The sequence below is a fragment of the Lepidochelys olivacea genome (assembly GCF_965140295.1).
Source record: "Lepidochelys olivacea isolate rLepOli2 genome assembly, chromosome: 10".
NCBI classification, from domain to species: domain Eukaryota; kingdom Metazoa; phylum Chordata; order Testudines; family Cheloniidae; genus Lepidochelys; species Lepidochelys olivacea.
The window spans coordinates 63,320,307-63,344,962 of NC_140420.1; the positions used below are offsets into that span (position 1 = coordinate 63,320,307).

General features: G+C 40.9%; 1 protein-coding gene across 1 annotated transcript in view; it reads right to left on the reverse strand.

The window, feature by feature from the left end:
• Nucleotides 1–2,983: 2,983 nt before the first annotated feature.
• The window catches only part of TNFAIP8L3 (TNF alpha induced protein 8 like 3), a 58,234-nt gene continuing 36,561 nt past the window's right edge, over nucleotides 2,984–24,656 (reverse strand). The window contains exon 2 of the mRNA XM_084640810.1: nucleotides 2,984–5,521. Coding sequence (XP_084496936.1) covers nucleotides 4,959–5,521 — 563 coding nt within the window. The 3' untranslated portion in view covers nucleotides 2,984–4,958. The remainder of the gene's footprint in view (nucleotides 5,522–24,656) is intronic.

Sequence of the window (24,656 nt, forward strand, 5' to 3'; positions counted from 1 at the left end):
ACTTTGAAAGACTTTGATACCCCGAAAGGGGAAAACATATTTAGTGACCTGGCCAGAGGGCCGAGTCAAGAAGAGGCAGCTCCCGGAGCGAGAGAGAGGTTACGGTCCGAGAGAGAAGGATGGAGAGACGGCATGCAACTGTGGGAAGGGGCATTGCCCGCAAGGCTAATTCCCAGAACGGTCAGGAGGAGACACCATCCTAGTGGTGAGTAGAGCACCCCATCACAAGGTAGCAAAATGAAAACTAAAGGAAACCAAAAATACAGTAATCACAAATCATTTAATCCACAAACATTATGATAATACATCATATACTTTATGGGTGACTTGAACATTGCCAATATTATTACATACCAAGCCACCAGTATAAAAGTAAACAATGAATATACAGGATATACAAGTATCAGAAATACTTGAAAACATTTTTTCCTCCACCTTAAGGCTACTAAAATTTATAAATAAAATGACAGACATTTGGCTGTTTTCTAAAATACCAGACTCTGAATACTGATATATGCAAGACATAAAAAGAAACCACATACAGAGTATCGTTTTTCTTTCAACTGTCTTCGTTCTTGAATGGTAGCTTTATTCTGGCTTTGTTTTTTTTTTTTTTTTTAAATCTTACATGCACTTAGCTTGCTCCAAAACAAAATAAAAACACCCTCTGAAATTTGATATGCTCTGTGCACTAGGATTTGTGTTGGATGTATTATATAATCTCAAAAAACCCCACCCCCCATCAGTTTGATAAGTAGTGCTTTGGGGCAGATTTTGGCCAATATTGTATGTAAATGTAGATTATTAAATATGGTTCTGGTGAATGCCTACGTTTTTACCACTTAAGGCAAATCTTGCAAGTCCTTCTGCCCAGATTTTATCTCTGTATTATGCCACAGAAGGGCAGTCCACATAAGTTGCTATTGAACAGAAGCTTCATGGATTCAAGGGAAATGGGTGGAAAATCGCTCCAACACAAGCGGCCTACGGTGCTGCCATTTTAAATGGCTTTTTTTCCTGTGCATTTGAAATACACTCTTCGAAGATGAGATAAAAGAACACTTCTGATTGTCCATGTGCAACTGTACCCCTTTAGTATCAGAATCAGGTAGCTGGGTATCCAGCTATCTGAGGAGAATTGCACTATATAAAGGAAACATGGGATTGTTGTTGCAATGCATATGACATTTGTTTTGTGGGGGAGAAAAGACAGAAGTATAAGAAAATGTTCTGAAGTCTGTGTTACTATAGTATTTTGAATAATGTTTACATGTGAAAACAACTCTCTGTAATACTGATGAGATCAGTGATCTGCTCTGTAAGCATTGCTTAGGTAACGAAATAGCTTTCAAATGCATAATTTTTCATGAGTTTTAAAAATATGCATCTAATTATTGTAATACACCCTTTGGCACAGTATTTGACATCTGTGTTGTCTTCAAGGTTATCTGTCACTCGCATGTCATCTAAAAGGAGGTACTGTCTCAAACCGAAGTATCTTTAGAGCTGTGGGAGTGGATGAACACAATGGTGGGGGCAGAGTTTTAAATGTACTATAAATCTGCTGTATCTGTAAGTCAAAGGTGTTGCTATAAAATTCACAGAATTTCAAAACGGGGAAAGGTTAGTGCCTCAAGACACAATAACATTTGATGCTGCTGTAGATTTTCTTTTTAGTGGGTTCCCTCCTAAGTACCATGTTTTAAGGGCCAGATCTTGACCTGCAGCATGCACTTGTCCAGGGAAGTACGGGAATATAAGATGCTTCTTACTCTGCACAAATTATTCATATCAAAAGGCCATGGCATGGGACAGGGAGCAGCCTCTATGGCTCCAACCTGACACCAACGTATCTGTGCTGCAATCAAGGCAGCACAGATGGGGAAATGAACTCTGCCAGCTTTAGCTGGTGGGACTTGACGACTCCATGATCTAGCCCTGTGTAACTTAATAGATATTTTGGCTAACTGTACATACCTGCTGTTGGCGGATATGTTATTGCACTTAGTGATAGAGGTCTATGTCCGCTAGTTATAAGGAGCTAAAATGCTTGACCTATAGAAAATGCTGATTTGCCAAACCAAAGTTTTCACAGAACAGGGTCAAGTTCAATGAATTTCCCACCTTGAAAAAATGTTGAGAAAAATATTTGAAGTGAAAAATTCTGATTTAGCTGGCTCAAAACTACTTTTTGTTTTGAAATTTAAGTTAATGAGCCTCAAAAAGGCTTTTATTTAAATTAAAAAAAAAAAAGTCAAAATTACTGAAATGAAACATTTGGATTGACTCAAAACAAAAATCCACTCTCCTCTCCTCCCCCCTGGGATGTTTTTGAAATTTGACTTTTTGCCCTGATTTGAGTTGGGAAAATATCTTGAGTTGGGAACTCTCAAATATACGCAGTACAAGAAAGCTCTTTCTCACCCACCTATGTTGAGTAGACCAACTTGTTTTCTTAGAGTGACCACTTGCTTCTAGGAGGCCTTGAGGTACAAAAATGTCCTATCATAGAGCCTACTCTTTCTGTCGTGCTCTGCTCTATTGCAGATAGTGCCTATAGATTAATAGGTGCAATGTAAAGGTTGAAATTAATTAATAATTTCACTTTTGGAGATTTTAGCACAACAAAGTTGGCTTTCAGATGAATTGGTAATGCATTTTCCCTCTGCCTCTAAAAGAGAAAAGTCACCTCAGTTCAATAACGAGCAATATAATTCTCTGCCAACATTTCGTTTGGTACCAGGATTTCCTCAGTCTTAGGGCCTGGCTACACTTGCAGATGTAGGGCGCTGTGAGTTAAACCAGCCCTCGGAGAGTGCAGTAGGGAAAGCGCTGCAATGTGTCCACACTGTCAGATTCAAGCACACTGGCGTAGCCACAAAGAGAGTGCGTTTTTGGGGGCTGAGAGCGTGTCAGCATGCTGTCTTGTAAGTTCAGACAGCAGCAGACCCCTCTCCCCCTGCCGCCCCCCCCGCCCCCCCCCAGCAAGCAACATTCCACACTAATGGTTGCTTTGTCCTGGAGCAGATAAGCAGCCGGCTGTCAGAAACAGAGCTTTGAAAGGGCATATCCGCATTCCTGCAGCCGGTTCCAAAACAATGACAAGAGTGGCCACTTGACCTAAGGAGATTATGGGACATTTCCAGAGGCCGATCAGAGTGCAGTAATGCAACACCTCGTTCACACTGATGCTGGGGCATTTCAGCCGAGGCGCAGCAAGTGTTATGCTTCTCGTGGAGGTGGATTACCAGGAGCGCTCCAGCTGCAGAGTCCAGGTGCTCTAATGCCTTGCCAGTGTGGATGGGTCGTGAGTTAGGGCGCCAGAGGCTGCTTTAATGCGCTCTAACTTGCAAGTGTAGCCGAGCCCTTAGTTTCCTAATAGCAATGCTAAACTCTTGTATAGTGTGGGGGTTTTTATCCAATAATTTCAGAGCAATTTATAAAGGGGAAATTTTACGGGTTGCGACACAGAGAAGTTAAGTGACATGTCAAAGATTACAGACATCAGTGGCAGAGCTTGAGTTGGTAGTTTTAAGCACTAGACAGTGCTGGTTTCTTTTGTGATGCTCTGGACTAGGGATTATAAAATCTGGATTTTCGCCAGGACAGTTGTGCTGTTGCAACCACTGTAACTTTTCTGCAAGTTCTTTAGTTCATCCTTGTTCTGTAATAGGTGTTGGTGTGTTTGTTCGGGTGGCTTTTTTTAATGTGTATCAGCATAAGATGCAATAGGTTCTTGGTGTTGCTCATAACTTTCCCATGTTAACAAGCCCTAGTTATAGAGCTGTGTATGTTCTCTACTTAAATGGCACTGTGAAAATACCAGCTTGGGCCCCCCTGTTTGCCACACTTCACTATTTGACTATAAACACAATTAATTAAGAATGGACATACACTAAGCCAAGGCTGAAAAGTTGTTCCATACATTGAATATTGTCTTTTGAGAGCTTTTGCTATTTGCAGGTGGAAATGGTGTTTCAGTGAAGAAGGAAGGGACAGATGATGGCTTCATTGATCCAATAATATCACTATTCCGGTCAGGTGTTCAGCTCTTTATATCATGGTGTTCTTCAGCAGGAAATCTATGCTCTGGAAGTGAAAACAGTAATTGCAGAGGAAGTAGCATGGCCCTCTAATCTAAGCCTATTTGATGTCACGGTGTGGGACCCATGTTATTATTGAAGCCAATGTTGTACTTCATTATTTAGTTTCTTCATTATGTTTGACTTTAGAGTCACTAAGCTATTTTTCAGAATCAAAATAAAAGTTTCTCACTTACAGTCTCAGATGCAAAGCAAAAATCTCCAGTGGGAACATGCTTCTTAAAGAAGCTTCTCTACTCGTCTCACTTCTCCCCCTTTTATAAAGTTCTGCTCTCCAGTATGGTCTTAACCACCTGCAAAATTGGAGGTGTGCTCTCATATCGGTTCCTGACACCATTGAAAGGAGAGAACTTGTGCCCATAAGAACTGCATTTTCCATCTAAGCCTTGGAGATCTTTTTTAGGAATAATAAAAACATATACAAGAACAGTTTGGGGGTCAATTCCATGCAACACCCTTTCTGCCTTTTCCCTTCTATCTTTGACGCTGCCACATGTCTTGCGTTTAGGTTCATTTTCACACAATAAGACCCCAACACAGATACTGAGGTTAGGATGTGCTGTGATCTTGTTCTGACTAATAAGCATCAGCAGCCCCATTGACTCCCCTCCTTTGAAAAGGCTGAAATCCCTGTGAACTGCGAATTACAATTTGTAGCTTTCTGGTTTTGTTTTGTTTTTTGTTTTTTTTTGTTCATCATAAGCCAAGTGAGCACATGCTGGTTTCTGATGAAGTCCATGTAATAGGAGGATGGTAGGAAGGAAGCTCACAAGCTTTGCCACAACTCACCAAGTATGGCCAGTTTGCTGCAGCTCTAGGAAGGAGTTTTTTTTTTGTTTTGTAAAAGGCAAAGTTTCAAAGGACTTTTTCATCAAGTAGTTTGTTGATTCCATCACAGATCTTTTTGAGGTATGGTCGGCAATCCCCATCAAGGCTATAGAGGGCAGTGAGGAATTCCACATCCGCAAAGTGATTGAAGACATGGTTGATACGCCCGTGGGACCTGGGTGTCAGATGTCGCTCTACCAGTTCATGCACCAGGTCTTTACATTCATTCAGAAGTTCCGAGAGAACGTTTCTATCAAAGGTGTATTCTACCTCGTAAAAACTGACAATTGTCATGGCTGTCTGATTCAGCTTCTTTCTGAATTTGTCTACGATTTCCAGCTCTTCTTGGTTGAATTGATTGTTTCGGTAGAGGATCCCAATTTTTATTGCCACTTTGATCAAGTCCTTCATAATTTTGTGAGCTTCCTTCTTGTTCCTAGTATGTTCTCTAGTGACTTTATATAACTCATCAAATATTTCGCTGCTTGTGTCGTCGATGAGCATGTTAGCCATAGTTTTGGTAGCCATTTTACTGAGGAGCTTTTTCTGTGCTTGCAGCGCAAGGTTCTTTGAACTGAAACAATCGGGACCTATTGCAGAGGAGAAAAAAAAAAAAAGCAAAAGTTAATTGCACTTCGGAAATACTTTGCATATAGTGGCAAATTAACAGCATGTAATACAGCCTGTTGTTTGTCAGCCACACTTATAAGATGCCTATGGTTGACACGTTCAGTGAATACTTCAGGGATAGGTGCATTAGAAATGCAAGCATAGGTCATGTCTTCAATATTGTTTTTCCATCAGTCCTCAAAGCCTCAGCAGCTCAAGTGTCAATATCCCAGTTTTTGATTCCTAAAATCGGGGGCGGGGAGGGAAGGGAGCAGTTGTAGATGGTAGGAATTGAATATTCAAGATATACATTGACTTTATTACTTTGTCCTTTGCAAACACTAAAACTCCATGCATATTCTTGGTTTTAAAATAGACAAAGCTTTAAAATTAAAGCTTGCTCACCTGAAAGCTTTTGTTGAGACAATGTGCACAGAAATGTAAATTACCTGTCAAAGACACTCTAAGATTAAATGTGGTTGAGAAATACAAGGTCCATGAAGAATTATACATCTGGTCACTGGGTGTCACTATTGCTCCATGCTTGAAATGATTAGGCAGCATCTTTAGAAGAGCTGACTGCACATATCCATAAACATAAATTTATGTCTTTAATCTATAATAATGGTGCCTTTTTGGCTTTCGTTGCCAATGTGCCTAATATGAGAAACTGACTTTTACAGAGTAATTTGTATTTGAGCTTTTGTAGGAATTTCTCCTGCAGAACAAAAATATCTGAGCAGTTTTTTACATAACCATCATCATCAAACCTGGGTATCTTGGATTTTACAGTAGCTTGTAGAGGCCTCAAGGAGATTGGGGTCCCATTCTGCTAGGCACTGCGCCAACACATAGAAACTGTCCCCATCCCCAAGAGTGTAAAATCTAAATGAATAAGATAGACCAAAAGTGAGGGGAGTGAAGCTACAGTGAACTGTTAGCCTGAAGCAGGAATAGGGGAGATAACACAGAAAACTGGACAGCTAATGTTTCTCTCTCTAGCAGCACCCCTGGAGTCCATAGGATTCTGAGACTCCAGTAGAATAGTACCTGTGGAACAGCTCCATGGCCACGGAAGAGGGATTCCTTCCACACAAGCTGGATCCTCACTTATCTGAACTTTGGATGTCCCTAAGGACAGGATTTGACTCTAAATTAACAGACAAACTTTTCACAAGCGGAATGCTACTGTCACTGGTGCAGAAACAAAGCTCTAATGTGACTCTTGGTCACTTTGTGGAGTGGAAAGGATAAATTAGCTCCCCCTAAGGAAGATGAGATATCAAGCAGAACATGGTAATACATTTTTTTAAAAGGGAAACAGTGGTGAAACGAGGCTTCTTTTTCATCTCTCTCACAAGTCAGTAGCTCAGCAGTCAAGGTATTATTGCAACATTCACCATGGTGTGCGGTACATTGGAAAGTGCTGTTTTGAGAGGTTGGGACTAAGTACTGTGTTTTTGGTAGCACCTAGCGAGCATGTGCTAAATGCTGAACAAACTCAAAAGAAGGCCTAGTCCTCGCCCTGGAGAATCTACAGAGAAACAACTCTCATTTGCTGAGACTAGTCTTGAATCTATGTACGTTTGCAGCAATACCTACAAAGTGAATACCCAGACCTCTTCCCCTTCTGCCCCACCTTGGGCTCATTCACTTTCCTGCTCTAGCAAATGTAAGGGCAGGTAGCGCCCCATAAACCCCAATGCACAAGCTGTAGTGTTTCCAACATATATGGTTGGTAGGGAACTTTATTGGAGCGCTATCTGCCTTGAGTCAATAACAGTATCTAGCAGCTGTAACTGGATAGATTCTCAGAGGCTGCTGCCCTTTAGGGAGACTAGGCTGACCTCTGAAGACCTATTCCAGTACTGGAGAAAGGCCCAAAGGAGAGGAATAACCATAGAATTTCTCCAATAATGCGGCTGAAGGCCGCTCTACATTACATTATCTGTCAGTAGTTCCCGGGGTAACCCGAGCCATAGAAGCTGGTAAAGGAGCTTCTACAAGTGGTGCCAATAAAGGAGGGCTGGCTGGCGGGGGTTGCACTTGCTCAAAGTCCCATAGTTCTGTGGAGCTGGGGGACTGTGGCCTGACCACTTTTGAGCAGTGGCCCCGGACTAAATCAGTGTGGTGGCTGCTGCTGGAACGGTCTGGAGCATTGCTCTGGCAGTGTGGTCACAACATCACTGGCACGTGACCTGCCCACCCCTCCGTATGGCTGGAAAGACAGCTCAGCCACATTTCAGTGAGTGGGATTGTGACCTGGTGCACGGCCTTGCAACGCTGCTCAAATTTCGCCTGGCCACTCGCCTGTCCATATAGAAGGTCAGCTGGGTCAAACAGTGTTGCGATCTGGTGCACAGGGAGTGCAGGAGAGTTCTTTCAGAACTCGATTCCTGGCAGCACCCACTCATGTGCTGTGTGGGTCAGAGAGGGGGGGAGACTCCCTAGCTGAAGGAGACCTGGGGTTCCTGTAGGAGGAGACAAGCGGGAATTGGAATTTGCTCCTCCCCACCTCTAAGAAATATCTGAATTGGCACAGCTGGCTGCTACATCAGCACTACAGTGCTGGAGGATCCCTTTTGCATTGGAATGATCCTCCTGAGACTGGCTATCCCAGTTTTTGGGTGCTCACATGGATTGAGTGATGTAAAGCTGCTGAATGCCGCTGAAGATTGGCACTTTCATGTCTCAGATATTTTGAGTCTCATTATTTTGGATTCTTACTAAAATAGATTGAGAACATGCTTCTGAGATTACAGTGAATTAGAACAAGTTATTTTCCAGAAGAACTGTTTCACTACCCCATATATCTGATACCAAAACATATGAAATACTTTTCTGACTATTCCAAAATTGGCCGTTCAGTTACTTTTGCTCTTTTTTACTAGTTTAAAAAATAGAAGATGTTGAAGCTTTGATGTTCAAGCATTATATTTCTTTGCTGGTTGCCTACTACAGCTGTGTAATTAACCAGGGCTTGGTGTGTGTGTGTGCAGGGTGTGTGTTTCAAAATGCAAATTGAGTGACATTTTGAATTAAATGTGACATGAATTAGTGCAAACAGCTCTTAATCTGATAACTACTGAATTAAGGGTGGTATTTTAAAAAGGATTATTCCACACAGCTATTGCTAAAATTCCTAGTCTTAAACAGTCTCTTTTTACCAATCAGGGAAACATTTTAGAAAGGAATAATAGGAAACAATGGTTAGCACTGGTAAAACGTACATTTCAGCTATTCAGATTACTTCATCCATGATGAAGTATTCTGATAGCCTTTCTCCTCTGTATCTAAACATACAAGCCCATTATCTTAGATCTGGCCTTCATTGAGTCTCGATCCAATTCCTCTTAAAGGTAATGGGAGTTGGACTGGGTGGGCCCTCGTTTGCAAAGAATCAGTTTTGCAATGTTGGTGCACCCTGTTTTGTGCACACAAGCCTCTGTGTGTGTGTAAATTACGGTTTTAGGGAGTCTGCTTCATGATGAGTATATATATATATACACAAGCTGCACATACCGTCTGTAACTGCAGTCAGTTGCACACATTAAAACAAGCGTTCAATATTAGAGGCTAGATGAAGGCTGGCTGAAAAATTAGTTTGATATTGCATACTAATGACAAAACGGAAGTAATAAAATTCAGATTTTTATATTTCAGAGTAAATATTGTATTTTAATCATTTTTCTTAAAAGAAAATATTTTTCTTTGAAGTCTCTCTCTTATCAGGGCAGTTTTTTTCTTATACTGACTTGATAACTTTGGGAGTTTATAAAATAAGATACAAGCTAGTAGGCTTTAAACATAACATTTTATGTCACCACTATGGCAATTTGATAAGATTTAATCTCGGAGTACAGTATTGGGTCATGAAAGTACAGTACCGGCTTGCAGCAATTCCAGGGAGATTCTGTTTTGTCTGAACAATGTACATTTTATTGAATATGAGTTCTTTTCACAGGGGGTCACAGTTTCCTCGCAGATGGGCCTCCGCTTTGTTGGGCTACTTTAATCCTTGCTTTTGTCTCCTTTGGGCAAGAGTCAATTGTAACACATTCTGTCTAGGGCCATCCACAGCTATCACAAGGCTGTGACGTTTCCTGCAGGCTTGACAATGCTGGCTAAGAAGGACACAGCACCTGTCTGCTCTGTGAACTCCATTGGCTCTGTGTTTACCTCCCAACAACTTTCAAAGGCCTGCTCCTAGTCTATGAAGCTGTGAACAGAATGTGACTTGGTTACTTCAGAAATGGCCTTGTCCTCCATGACCTTCCAAAGCCATGTGCCTGGATGCTAGGGACATAGTTGCCATATAAAAATTAGGGCTGTCAAGCGATTAAAAAAAGTAATCTCAATTTAAAAAATTAATCCCATTGTTAAACAATAATAGAATACAATTTAAATATTTTTGATGTTTTCTACATTTTCAAATATATTTATTTCAATTACAACACAATACGTGTACAATGCTCACTTTGTACTTTTGATTACAAGAATTTGCACTGTAAAAAACAAAAGATATCACATTTTTCAATTCACCTGTTACAAGTACTGTAGTGCAATTTCTTTATTATGAAAGTTGAACTTACAAATGTAGAATTATGCACAAAAATACTGCATTAAAAATAAATGTAAAATTTTTGAGCCTGGAAGTCCACTCAGTCCTACTTCTTATTCAGCCAATCGCTAAGACAAATGTGTTTTGTTTACATTAGCAGGAGATAATGCTGCCCACTTCTTGTTTATAGTGTCAACTGAAAGTGAGAACAGGCGTTCGCATTGCACTGTTGTAGCCGGCGTCGCAAGATATTTACGTGCTATATGCGCTAAAGGTTCATATGTCCCTTCATGCTTCATCCACCATTCCAGAGGACATGAGTCCATGCTGATGATGGATTCTGCTCAATAATAATCCAATGCATGTTCATAGTCATCATTTGAGTCAGATCCCACGTGCAGATGGTTGATTTTCTTTTCTGATGGTTCGAGTTCTGTAGTTTCTGCATTGGAGTGTTGCTCTTTTAAGACTTCTGAAAGCGTATTCCACACCTCGTCCCTCTCAGATTTTGGAAGGCAATTTAGATTCTTAAACCTTGGGTTGGTTAGAAACCTCATACTGGTTCCTTCTTTGCGTTTTGTGAAGTCTACAGTGAAAGTGTTCTTAAAATGAACATGTGTTGGGTCATCATCCAACATGAAATATATGGCTGAATGCAGGTAAAACAGAGCAAGGGACATACAACTCTCCCTCAAGGAGTTCAGTCATGAATTTAACACATTTTTTTTTAATGAGTGTCGTCAGCATGGCAGCATGTACTCTGGAATGGTGGCCGAAGCATGAAGGAGCATACAAATGTTTATCATATCTGGCACATAAATACCTTGCAATGCCAGCTACAAAAGTGCCATACAAATGCCTGTTCTCGCTTTCTTGTGACAATGTAGATAAGAAGAGGGCAGCATTATCTCCTGTAAATGTAAACAAACTTGTTTGTCTTAGCGATTGGCTGAACAAGAAGTAGGACTGAGTGGACTTGTAGGCTCTGAAGTTTTACACTGTTTTGTTTTTGAATGCAGTTATGTGTTTTAAAAAAAACCCCTACATTTGTAAGTTGCACTTTCACAATAAAGATTCACACAAGTACTGTAGTGCAGGTGAATCGAAAAATACTATTTCTTTTATCATTTTTACAGTGCAAATATTTGTAGTCAAAATAATATACACGTTGATTTCAATTACAACACTGAATACAATGTATATGAAAATGTAGAAAAACATCCAAAATATTAAATTTTTTAATTGGTATTCTATTGTTTAACAGTGCAATTAAAACTCTGATTAATCACGATTAATTCTTTTGAGTTAATCGCATGAGTTAACTGCGATTAATCGACAGCCCTAATTAAAATATAGATAAGGTACACTCCATAGGGCCAGCGCTGCTAGAGCGAACCAGATTTAGTCTAATTGAGTGCAAGGGCCACAATATTTGCAGTGGTGGGATCCCAGCTGTAGAACTTCTTGTCTGAAGAAATCAAGCCTGAGCCTTTTTGTTCAGATCAGTGTGTAAAGTCTAATGTGGGTTTTTTTAGTCTTTTTAAAATATCAGGAATGATGCTAGAAGTAACATAGGCAGGGAGCAAACCCCAGACCACTAGATGTAAAAACCTGAGCTGCTATGGGTAGAGCTAAAGGACCAAGTAGGAGGCAGTAGCAGACTCATAAACCGCGTTGAATAGCCACTATAGGGGGATAAAGAGCCAACTTCAGATTTTTTTAAATATTTGAACATATAAATGTTTGAGAGAGGGCTATTAGTTTTGGGTTCCTGCTTCCAAGTATTAATCAGAGCTCAGGTACCAAGCCAATGATTGCCTTTCAAAGATCACAGACAGCTAGCCACACTGATTAGATTTCAGACATTAATGAGGTCTGGGGAACAAAGTTTTACTCTAGAAGTCCTATCTTGCTGCCTTAAGTTGTGCTTTCTTCAAAAATATAACTCCTTTGCTTGCCACATAGATTGTTTCTATCTCCTACTCTCCCTTGAGTAACAGAACAGAGTACAAACAATTCTGTAAATGCTGTTAACCTTTTAAGACCCTTAATAACTGAACCTACAGAAAACCGCTTGTAGCTGGGTAATGATTAGATTGCAGTAGGAATTTTGACATTTCAGCATCTATTGAAATGAGACTACTTCTGACTTCAAATCTGCACTGCAGATCCCTAAAGCTTCAGATGACTTGTATCGGAAATATTTTGTCAGCAACCTCCATAGTAAGCTGTTGGTCTCTAGTAATCTGCCATCCTCCAGAAAGTGTCGCTTTCCAGATTTGCATTTCTGCAGCTGTGATAAATTAATCAAAAATACAAAGACCTGGTTTAAGCAAAGAGGGCAAAATTTAAGGCAGAACTTGTTTTATACTGATAGCAGAAGCCAGTTTATTAAGTATAAATAACTGACTTTCACTGGAACAGTAAATGTTCTTTGGCATCCTCATATGCGCAGCCAGTAGAAAGCTGTCTAGCTTATATTTCTTATAGAAATCAGCTATCCAAAGGCAAAATGTCCCCCCTCTGGGACATAGAGTGGAACTGGCCCTGAAAGATTTTTGATCTACCAACCAATTAATAAATTGTATTTACCTATCCACATGTTTCCATCTGTGACAGATACAGCCAGCTAAATTTTCTGCTGGTGTAAATGGGCAAAACTCAACTGAAGTCAGAGTTGTGTGCATTTACATTAGCAGAGCAGCTTGCCCAGTATATGGGTAACTTCCTTCACTTCTTGTCTCAACACCCATTGAGGAAGGCAAATAATGGCATATGTAAAAATATAACAATGAGACATTCAGTTGTTTGGCTATATGTATTTTGTGATCATAACAGCTAGGAGAGGATAACTGGTTGCCAATTGCTGGCCATACAGATGTTGGACAAGGCATTTACCAACATCCATTTTGGCCATTTATCATTCTTTGTAGACACAAACGGCACTGTATATCTACAGAAGATATTGACAGGAAGTCTGCTCTGCATTCGTCATCCAGAATGAGGTCCTTGGTAGAATACAGATAATGAGTAAAAAACTAGTCACATTTAGAAGTAGGAAATAGTCTGAAAAGGGAGGAGTGTAGCTACATCACCCAGGAACTGAAGCTGAAGTCGCTTCCTTAAGAGCTGCAACCAAAGTTTAGAGCTGAAAAATCCTCAGGTTAGGGTAGCACCAGTAAAGCTTCCTGCTCTTTCTCGGAGTGAGTGTCCACCTATTGGCACTTGGTGATGAAAAGGGCATGTAAGCGCATGCATATCTACTATGGCGAATCAAATCCAAAAGCACATCCTCGAAATGCTGAAAAAGTTTGGTAAATGTAGAGACAAGACTGGCTATAAAGAGTCTTTATATTTGTTTTAAGAGATTTTGAAACTAAAATAAAGACCATCTGTAATATTCTCAAAATATTTTGATTCCAGATGGCTGAATAGAGTACAAAATGTTTAGGACTAAGTGCTCAGCTATATTATTTGCATGTAAATATGCATTTACTCATTATATACACATTGCATGGATTACCAGAAACCGTGCACACTCCCAGAAACATAATTCACAAAGCAGATTCTGCATGACTATTAATGGAAACAGACTCAGACCCAGTCCACATGAAATATAAAGCCATGTTACCAGCAATTGTGTTCAAGCGCAGTTTGTTGCTGGTACAACAACTGACAGGTCTGGATGGGTTTTTTTTCTTCCCTGAGAAACTGCTAAAGAATGATAATGAAGGGTAGGGATAAGGCTAATACGATGCACAGACAAAAATCCCATTCCGTGCTCGACAGGGAATCTGTGCTAGCCGGTCCCCTGTTTACTGTAGCGTGGACCTGGCCAGGAGTCACTCATGTCTGGGTTTGCTGTAACTGCGTTGGCATCCTCCTGTTATGTGAGGATGGATAGAAAAGAATTTTCTTGCTTTGCCTTACAATTGATCCAATATGCCTGGTCAAAGCCTTTTTGCATGTCTGACACTGAGAACTGTGAAATAGGCAATTTAGGTAACTTAATCAACAATCATGGGGCCTACACTGCTTTCTTCCCTCCAGCTCCGTGGTTCTCAACCGGGGGCCTGGGGCCACCTGGGGGACCAGAGCAGGTTTCAGGGGGCCTGCCAAGCAGGACCGGTGTCGGACTCACTGGGACCCATGGCGGAAAGCTGAAGCCCTGCTGTGTGGGGCTGAAGCTCCGGGCTCTGAGCCCTACCACCTGTGGCTGAAGCTAAAGCCTGAGCATCTTAGCTTTGTGGTGTGGGGCCCCAGGCAGTTGCGCTGCTTGCTACCCCCTAATGCCGGCCCTGGCTTTTATATTCAGGAAAAGAAGTTGAGGTGGAGCTTTTATAGCCTGCTGGGGCAGGGCCTCTGAAAGAAAAAGGTTGAGAGCCCCTGATCTAGCTGATCACAATGGGAGTTGTGGCTGTTAGCGCCCATCTAGGCGGTCAATCTCACCATGTTAGGAGACCCTTTTACAACAAAGATGTCTCCCAGGGTGGACACCACACATTGTGTTTCCAAACAATTCTAGACCTGTAATAGCCCAAGGCTGAAGCAGGGGTTCCGACCATGGTTAAAATGTAGTGTGATCTCATGCACATGCTGCAAGACCAATCCATGTTTTAAATGTCATGAGACTATCTGGTTGTACCCAGGTCCCACAACCTGGTGCTAGTTACAAAGGGGAAGCTTGCACTGCCATGGTCTCTGTTTGTTTGTGCCTACAGTGTAATAAGCACAGGTCTTCAGCTCTCAGTTGACCTCAAGCTAAAGGTAAAAAGGGCACATGAGAGTGTAGAGGTAATTACCAAGGACAGATTTTTAAAGGTAGTTTGGTGCCTAACTCCCATTGATTTTAATGGGAGTTATTTGCAAATACCCTTGAGGAGCTGGACCATAGTGTCTCATTAAAAACCATTTACTACCTAAATTGTTTGTTTAAAAAGATATTCATGAATATGTAAAGGCTTCAATTTAAAATAAAACATATTTTAATATATAAGGAACAGACTGGAGTTAACAATAGTGCAGCTAATGAAAAAGTGGGCATTCCATCAAATTTCCAGCAGTAACTTATGCCTGCTAGAAGTGGATTTGATTATAATAAATGTTAGGTACATTTGTTAATTTGAATGTAATGGAAAAGAAATAAGTTACACTTTATATTAAGGGCACATTAAACCTTTAACTAAAATTATCAACATGTCCAAATATACAAAGTAAATATCTTTAAATCAAACTCTAAAGCTCTCAAGCATAATTTTTCTTACACTGCCTATCTGTAAATGTCTATTATTGGTGGAAATATTTTTATTGGTTTCTGTGTGTATGAAGAACTTGACATTTACTGACATTTACCAATAAAAATCTAATCCTTCCAAGCCTATTTATAACTGTTGCTCATCCCTGTCTGTAACGTCTATTCATCATGTTTTAACCATTTGTAAACTGTTGTACTAAATGTACTCATATTAAGTGTGAGCAAGAAATTGTACTGAACTGCTTGGTAGAATTATGACTGTACAATAAGAAATAGCTAGCATGGATTTAGAAAGGAGAGGCTGTGTAAATAACTTCCATGGCTTTATTTCTAGGAGTTATAGACAAGGTAGTATGTGGTAGTACACTATTAATTTATTTCCATTATCAGGCTCCAGTAAAGTTGTGCGTGACCTTTATCTTAGTTAAGATTAAGGTTGTAGAAATGAGCAGTAGGACACACAATCTGGTAGAAAAAGGAGCAGTTAAATATTCAAAATGTGATTGTAGGACAACACTACAACCAGCCTGTTTGCTCTTAGGGTGCATGTTACTGTGGTGTAACTGCAGGATCTGCACAGCAGAAATATTCCATGTGTCTGACAACTTCAAACCAACAAGTCCTATGGACCAGATGGAATTTATCAGTAATTTTTAAAGAAGGCCAGTTAAACATGTGCAAGTCTATAGGGCCCCATGCTCAAACTTCTAAAGCTTTTAAATTGCTATTATGAATATGTTCCCATGTGTAAAAAGACAGTTTGATTTCATAACAACCTGGGAAAGAGGACTAAAAAAACACAACCATGGTACATAACTAACCAGAGGAGAGCTTAGCAGTGTCCAAATACAGGGACACTAGCACCATTAATCTTATGTACCCACTGATTTGGGCTTTTGGAAAATAGCAGCACTACCAGAAGTGGGGAAGTAGCAAAATTAAAAATTGGCTGCTTTCCCTTCAGTCCTTTCTAATACCCACAATCACTATAAAAAAGCACTTCCTGGCCAGTAGTGAATGGGGTTAGCTAGCACAATAGATTAGTGGAATAATTTATGTCTCAAGATAGGAGTTGAAATTCAGACTTGATCTGCAAATGGAAATGAACTGGGTTGTGTCTTCCTATATTTTGTGTATGTTACAAAACCAGCTCACCATCTGGCATCATCTCTTCAAGAGAGGCCCAGGCATGGACTAACTAAGGGTGCTGGGAGAAGAGGGTCAGGAAAGAGGTAGTCTGATAAAGCCATGCGAGAGAATTTGCACAGCATCTTGCTTTAGACAGCTCTTCTCCCTCATGAGCCCATAATCAATACTTGAATAAATACGGGGAACAGAGAGTGGGAGACTAGATCTGTCCATTCTGAGTGTGTATGCGGCATAGCTGTGTTGGTCCGAGGATATTAAATAGACAAGGTTGGGGAGGTAATATCTTTTATGAGTCCAGCTTCTGTTGGTGAGGGAGAAAAATTTTCAGGCTGACAGACCCGAAGAAGAACGCTGTTGCTTGGAAAGCTTGGCTCTTCCACCAACAGAAGTTGGTCCAATAAAAGATGATATCTCACCCCACCTTGTCATGCGGCGTGTGTACATTTCAGCAGTTAAAATATTCAAGAGATCTAGATGCTATTTCATTTGAATGGGAATTGGATGTCCAAATCCTTTAGATGGCTTTGAAAATGTCAGCCCTATAATTAACTTTAAAATGATTGGTCCAAATTCATTTCTAATAGAGCTCCCTTGGTGTGAATGGAGTTCTACCAAAGATGAAAGTGACCCACAGTGTGAGCTTCATAAGAATCTATTTAATTGTATCCACTTCAAAACTGACACAATTTGGCAATTATGTACCACTATTATTTGACATTGCAGGCAAGAGTCTTATGTGCAGGACTTGAGCTAGGAAATAACTCTGACAAAAGAAGGTTTAACTGAGAGGTTTGTCATCATACACTATTAGCCCAGCTTCATTGTACCAGAAATGGAAGTATTAAACATCAAATGCTTCATAAGTGATACCGCTGTGGTGTTTTGGACATAACGTAAATGTGGCCCGAGCAAGCAAAAGCAATGAAGTTATTTGTGAAAGTTGCAAAATCTTGTAAGGTAAGAACCTCCACGCATTTAAAAACTAAAACCAGTGGTTTTATGGTACGGAGGAGAGCCTAGCAGCATCCAAATACGGGGACACTAACACCATTAATCGTATGTACTCACTGATTTGGGCATTTGGAAAATAGCCGCACTACCATAAGCGGGGAAATAGCAAAATTAAAAATTGGCTGCTTTCCCTTCAATCCTTTCTAATACCAACAATCGCTATAAAAAAGCACCATTTAATCACATAGTAGGAAATAGCCTCTGTGAAACCTGACTTTCAAGTGAACCCTATTTTGACTTTGTACCCTTTTGTGTTATGACATAAGGAAAGGTGTGTGGTGTTCCCTGTATCAGCCAAAGAAGCAAAACACCTATTGGTTAAAGTTTGGTGGTTGATAACTAAAAACATGGAAGAGTTTGTTTATACACCAAGATAAACACACACCAAAAACAAGCCATGCTTGTTACCTTAATTGGAAAAGTCCAGTAGCTGTAAGGAGGAGTGGGTATGGCTGGCTAGTGTGGCAATAAATTCCAATCTATTGTTTACTATAAGTTTTAAAAAAATGCTTCTAGATATACTGAACCCTGCACTTTATAAAAATATTTAAATATTTTCAGTGTTACTGGAAGATTATTTTGATACCAAGTGCAAACAAATGTCAAAAAGAAAAATGCCCCTAATGAGCATTTTAACAGGAGTAATTACTCAGAGAACATGAACTCCCACATCAAAGGCAAGAATTAGAACAGGGAGGAGTTTGCAATAAGTCAAGCAGTAATAGACTAAACAACACATGCTTGCCAAAGCCTAGTTTCCCTGAACTCTCCAGCTTAGTTTTCCCCCAATATGCCACAACACCAAGCCAGAAAGGGATCACTTCATGGTATATTGTAGTTTATGCTGTAGCCACAAATCAAAACAGTCTACCTCCCTGGAGTAGTCAGGACAGATTAGGGTTGCTCCAGTAGAGGTTCATTGCAGGGAGCAGGAGATGTGAAAGGAAGCCATAATTCATGTGCTTTGCATTCTTTAAACAGGGAAGGAAGCCATCAGCATGGCAATGGCCAGGTTTGGCCCCCTGTGATGGGGTGTCCATCCCACACAAGACTTGAAGGAGTTAAGGTGGTCAGGTGGGCCAGTTAACTCCCCACGTTGCACCCGAGGAAGGAGCCAGAGAGCAGATATTGATTAAATGGGACAGGACAGGAACAGGAGGGGCCTGCATAACACCTGAGACCAGAAAGGGGCGGCAGGGAAGTAGGCTGCAATCTCTCACAAGGAGAAGTGAGATGTGTTTAGGGCTAGAGCTAGTTACTCCCTGGGAGGAGGGCATTTAGGCTAGCAAACCCAGGGAAGGGAGAGAACTGGAAAGGTAGGAAAGGCTCAGGAGAAAAGCAGTAAGGGATAGAATAGGGCAGACCTTTGCTGCTTATGAGGGCCCTGAGCTGGAATCCAGAGTAGAGGGCAGGCCTGGGTTCCCCTACCAGCCACTGGGGAAGTGGTGCACGCTGGACAGTGGACTGTCTGGGGCAGTTTGCCTTAGAAAAGTTTGATATTCTGGAAGGGGAGGACCACAGTGACCTGGCTGAAGAGCCAACTCACGAAGAGGAAACTGTAGCTCCTGAAGTGAAAGGCTGCAGGGCGAGACAGGAGGGGTGAAGAAACCATGAGAGGAGGGTACAGCACCTGGAAAGAGCTAACCTCCTGAGGAGGTGCCACTAACACAGTGAGCACCCCATGACATATCTCCTTCCCTTCTATGCACACGGGCAAGGCTGTATACATGAGATTTAGCTCCCCATCTTGCACGTATAGCAATACAATGTGCTTCTATCACCCAGATGGTATCTAGGTATTGCTGGTAGAGCAGCTGGAGTGGAAATTACTACACCGTGTTGTCTGAGATACGATAGCATTTCTCTGTACTTTGAGATAGGGAATGACTGTGATATCTCAGCAACATGGGGTAAATACTGACTTTTTAGGGTGACCACTGTGGTGAAATGTGTTAACTACTACAGCATCTTGTCTGACGTACATGTGTGACTCACGGACACCACTGTGTAGAACTTTTAAAGAGATAAGGTGGGTGAAGTGATAAAAGATAATATCCTGGGACCAATACAGCTACAACACTGCACAGAGCTTTTAAAACCTTAGTAGACACCGTGAATCGGGTAGGCCTCTCAATAACTGACAATGATTTTTCAGGCTATGCTCTACTATATTTACTATAGTAAATTCTGGGCGTTAAGCTGTGAATGCTTCAATTGAATCTTTTGAAAATATTTTGTGTTTTTGTTTTTTTTCTCCTCCCATCATGACATTTCTTAGAGACCTGCTTTCTTTCAAGAAATACATTTATCTTGTGATGTAATGTGCACTTAGAAAGAAGTTATTGTGCTGTGTAACAGACACCTAATTATAAGGATAATTATCCTCTTTAAAGAAAAATTATACTTGTTGCTGTAATGTCCTGTTGTGAAAATTATACGACTGGACAATAACAAACTCCTGATAGTCATGACAGAAGTATTTATTCCTCAATAAAGACATGTCCTGAGTTCTGTGGAAATCTCAGGGATGTAATGAACACTAGGCCAACTGTCACGATGAAGGAAACCTCTCATGGATCTTTCTAAAAGAAGAGTAGTTAATGATCACCCCTACCATCTTCCCCCAAAGATGGTAATTATCAAGAGCAGAAATGATCTTCCTGCCAAAGTGTAATTTGCCACTGAGAATATTAAGCAATGATAAATCCTTTAAAATCTTGTGACTAATACTGCTTTTCAAATAAAACACATTATTCATTGTAGTACCTCTTCTTTCTAAATGATAATTTGCATAAACATTAAATAAGTTACCTTGCTACTTAGTGCTAATCTTAATAGATGTTTATGACCAGACTTTCTGAAGAGCTAGATAAGCTGAGTGCTGAGCTCTCTAGAAAATCTGGCCCTTATAGTCAAGGCAGTGACCTCATAGTTAACCTTCCTGGAATCAACAGACTGGAGTAACATGCGTGAAAGCTGCTTTGACCTATGGTACCAAACCTTTTTTCTCCTAGCCTCCATTAATGGATATTGTTGCTCCTTGCTCAAGGAATGTAACAGAAGATGTTTGTCTTTCAACGAATCACATGTTAAAGGCACACTCCCAAGGTTTATAGGCGTAAAGCCCATCCCCTCGGAATAATATTCTGTACTTCACACTGTACTTTACAATGTCCCATGATGATGGATTTTTAAATTCTCCCAATGTAAGAGTTAAGTGTATGAAAATCTTTGCTCTTAAAGCAGGCTAAACCCAATGTAGGCATTGTGTGGACATGTGCACGTTGCATTGTCACTCTGCTGCCCTTGCTGGTTTTGTTGTAATGAGCTGACAGGGGACTGAAGTTTCTAAGACTCTCCTGCCCTGAGAGGTTCACAGGGCATGAACTTGTCTCACTCTGCTTTGTTCTATCATAATTGTAGATCTCGCAGAGGACTGGAGACAACAGCAAGACTTTAGGTTATTTTATCTGATGCAAACTGTTGTAATTCACAGTAACAGAATTTCCAGTCCAAGTGTAAACTGAGCAGCATAAAGTGTGTGTGTGGGGAGTCACAGCTCTATGGGCTTAGATAGCAAGGAGTTCACCAAGCACCAGGCCTCACGGAGTATCTAAGGGAGCTCTAAAGCACTGGGAAAGTGAGCAGGAGTTACTGCAGCTAGTGTAGCTTTTCAGGGGATGCCAGCTACAGGTCTCCCCAAACCACACACCTCTCACCAAATGAGCAGCAGCTCTCCCCCAGCCACAGAGTGTCCCCTGATTCCCTTATGCCTGACTGCAGGACAGGAATTATATAATCTTTTGTAATTTTGCCTTAGCCCAGATTAATTTTCCTGTATGTCTCCATGTAGACAAGCCCTTACATTCTATAAGAACTGTTTTGTTTCACTTACAACATATGGTAAATGGATCTAACATGGTTCAGGGATATTGGTCCAGGCTCTAACCTTGGGACTGGACATACATAGTGGTGAGATTTTCATTGTCATTTAAAGCAGACAGTTGTATTTCTCTGGATTCTGATTAGCTGATGTTCCTCTAATTTATAACACAGATTGTAAATCAGATCTGAAGATCTCTGTGTAAGAACCTAGCAGCCTTAAAGATCTCTTCCCTCTTTGATCCAATGAGACTACTGATATCAGCATTGACCATTGCTAGCTTTGTGTGCCAGCACATCACTCACTTAAATGTAAAAATGTTTTATTCTAACAGAAACTTTGAGATCCCTTTAGATGCTTACTGCAGACAATTTCATCATAGCCTTGTCTAAACACGAGAGTTGTATGGCCTTGACTGTGCTGGTATAGCATGGATGCAGCTATAAATGGGCTTATGCAGTATACGTTGTCCCTCTGTGGGAAGGGAAACAAGCTATATCAGCACACTAATACCAGTATAACTGTGTCCTTGTTAGGGGGCGTATTGGTTAAAATAAAATCACACTCCTAACTGAAATGGTCATACCCTTACAAAATCTCTGTAGACTAAGTCTAAGTGTCTGCATGCCTCTGTTGTGCGCAACGTGAAATCTAAACTCAGTTTGTCAGCGCTGTGTAATGCAGTGGCAATTCAAACTTCAATCAATCCCTTGTTTTCAGACTAGGAGTACTAGAAACAGAAAAGGCAGCAGGCAAGAGTGTGCAAAGAGAAGTAGTAAATACAGGGATATTGCTTTTGGGCCTGCCCACAAGACTTTTTGTAAGTATCAGCAAAGGAGCAAAACACTTTACTTTAAAAGGTATTAAAATGGAGTATGTACATACATACATACTGTTTAGATGGATGCTCTACTGGCTTTCTGAATTTAAAAAAAACAGTCAATTAGAGTGTGCAATTTTACATAAATCTTGTTCTGACAAAGATGAGTTACAAGGGAGATAGTCAAACCAGTCAATTCCAGTCTCTTATTCCCCAAAATGGGAAAGCTCCCAGTTTGAATAGTCATCTCTGATTCTGGATGAAGGCAGCTTGGATTCATCATACTGTCCATACTCAGAACAGTTAGCTCATATGATTGAGGATTCATTAGAAGAAGGAGAACCTTTTTCATCCTAGCAGATTCATGGCATACAATCCCAATTTTTCTCTAAGCCACCAGAGTCTATCAGATTTGGAGCCTAGTGACTGCTGTAGGAAATCTCAAGGTGTAGTTCTGCCATCCGTGCTTGGACAAAGCTCCCACTGAGTTGGTTGGGAGTTCTACGTTACTGAGGGTGGGAGGATCTTCTTATTCATCATTCTCTCTTCTAACAGGGCACGGGAAAATTATCAGCTGAGTCCAGCCCTCTGTCTCCCTGTTAGGTTTCCCCTACGGAGGGTGGGTGCCAATGTTCATTCCCAGCTCAGAGATGGGGCTTTAACCATTGCCCTGCTAGACACCTCCTGGGAGCTGTGCATCCTTTCACAGATGGTTTTTTGAAAATCAAGGACCAGATCAATCTGGTCTCAATTCTGGCAATCTGTTTGTTTGAGTCTCTCAACTTGCAGCTCCATCCATGTAAAATATTTATCAACGGAAATAAAACTATTATCATCATGTGCATTGCGGGCAGTGGAAAGTGGATTGTTGTCTGAAAAGCTGAAACTAAATGTATTTGTATTATCGTAGCATCTAAGCTCCCATGCAGGGACCAGGACACTACTATGCCAGATGCTGTACAAACACTGAACTAAAAGATGGCCTGGTCTCAAACAGTTTACAATCTAAGTAGATTCTGTTATGGAAAAGGAATTAGTATACCTGTCATGAGTTAATGTTCCTCCACATACCAGAAATAAGCTTGAGTACTTCCTGAGAATTTGCACACAACACTTGGAAAATAATGGCCTAATGTTTAGGCAACAGATATAAAGATCAGTGCATGTGTTTTATTGCTATATAAGGTAGAAACTGTTAGGGTCGTGTTTAAATAAACTCAGCCAGCTAATAAACCAGCTGAACGTTCTTAAACCTCACTAAATGATTTCACATTTGCTAATGATCATCATTCAGTGAAGGAAACTTCCGGACACTACTTAGGCAATCACAGAAAATCTGCGGTCTGCCTACAGTGACAAAGCACAACTTTTAACAAAAAAGGTTAATGGACCATATTCATGTCTGGAGAAGGAGGTCTCTGTTTATCCTTCTTTCTGGTTTTATTTATCACTAATTTGAGTTGCTAATTTTCTGCCATTGAGTCCTACACTGAATTGCATTTGAAGCTTCACTTGATGAAGAACTTAAACCAAGCTGACCTGATCTTAATGGAGTTATACTTGTTGCCAAATTCGAGTGCTGGCCAGCTTTATTTTTCCCCCAAGTCTATTCAGATAGTTTCTTTTGAAGTGATCTGTTTCCCTTCCTCTGGGCCGAACACTGCAGAATGCTGAGGGCCTCCTTGGCGCTGGCTGTTCCAGGCTTTCATTCCTATTGGGGTGAACTCAGGGTTCCTAGAACATCCTCCTCAGCATCTTGCAGCATAGAGTCCTTCGTGGTTGCTTGTCTGTCTCTTTCAAAATTTATTTTAGAAATAACATCTTCCCATCAGCCAGCTGCCTGCCTGTACTCCTTTTGAGCTCAAAGCCTGAAGACAATTTACTATTAACTACTTTTCAGTGTCCTTTCCCCACGCTTTCAATACTATAGTGCTTGCTGTGAAAACAAATGTCCGAGCTTTCCAAGCTGCTCGATCCTTCCAGCCTACTTAATAGCTATGATGCTTCCCATGTGAGAGATACTAATGCTAAAGCCATTTCTTACAGCGCATGGACGCCCCAGACAAGTCTTAGAGCAGCTTCATACTACACCTAATAAACTGCTGTGGGACTGGGGCAGCTGTAGTGCTTTAGTGAGGATGCTGCTTCGCCGATGGGAGATGTCTCCAGTCGGAGTAGCTGATTCACCTCCACAAGAGGCAGTAGCTATGGGAGGAGCTCTCCTGTCGGCATAGCACTGTCTGCGCCTGGGGTTAGATCGCTATTGCTGCATCGCTCGGGCACGCCGATGTAAGTTTATAGTGTGTAGACCTGGCCGTTGGGCAGCCCACTGAAGCTGGCATAGTATTACATCCGTTGGCACTTATTTGACTATAATATACAAGCAATAACTTATGAAGAGGCCTGTGGCAGAGTGCTACAGGCTAACAAGTGACCCA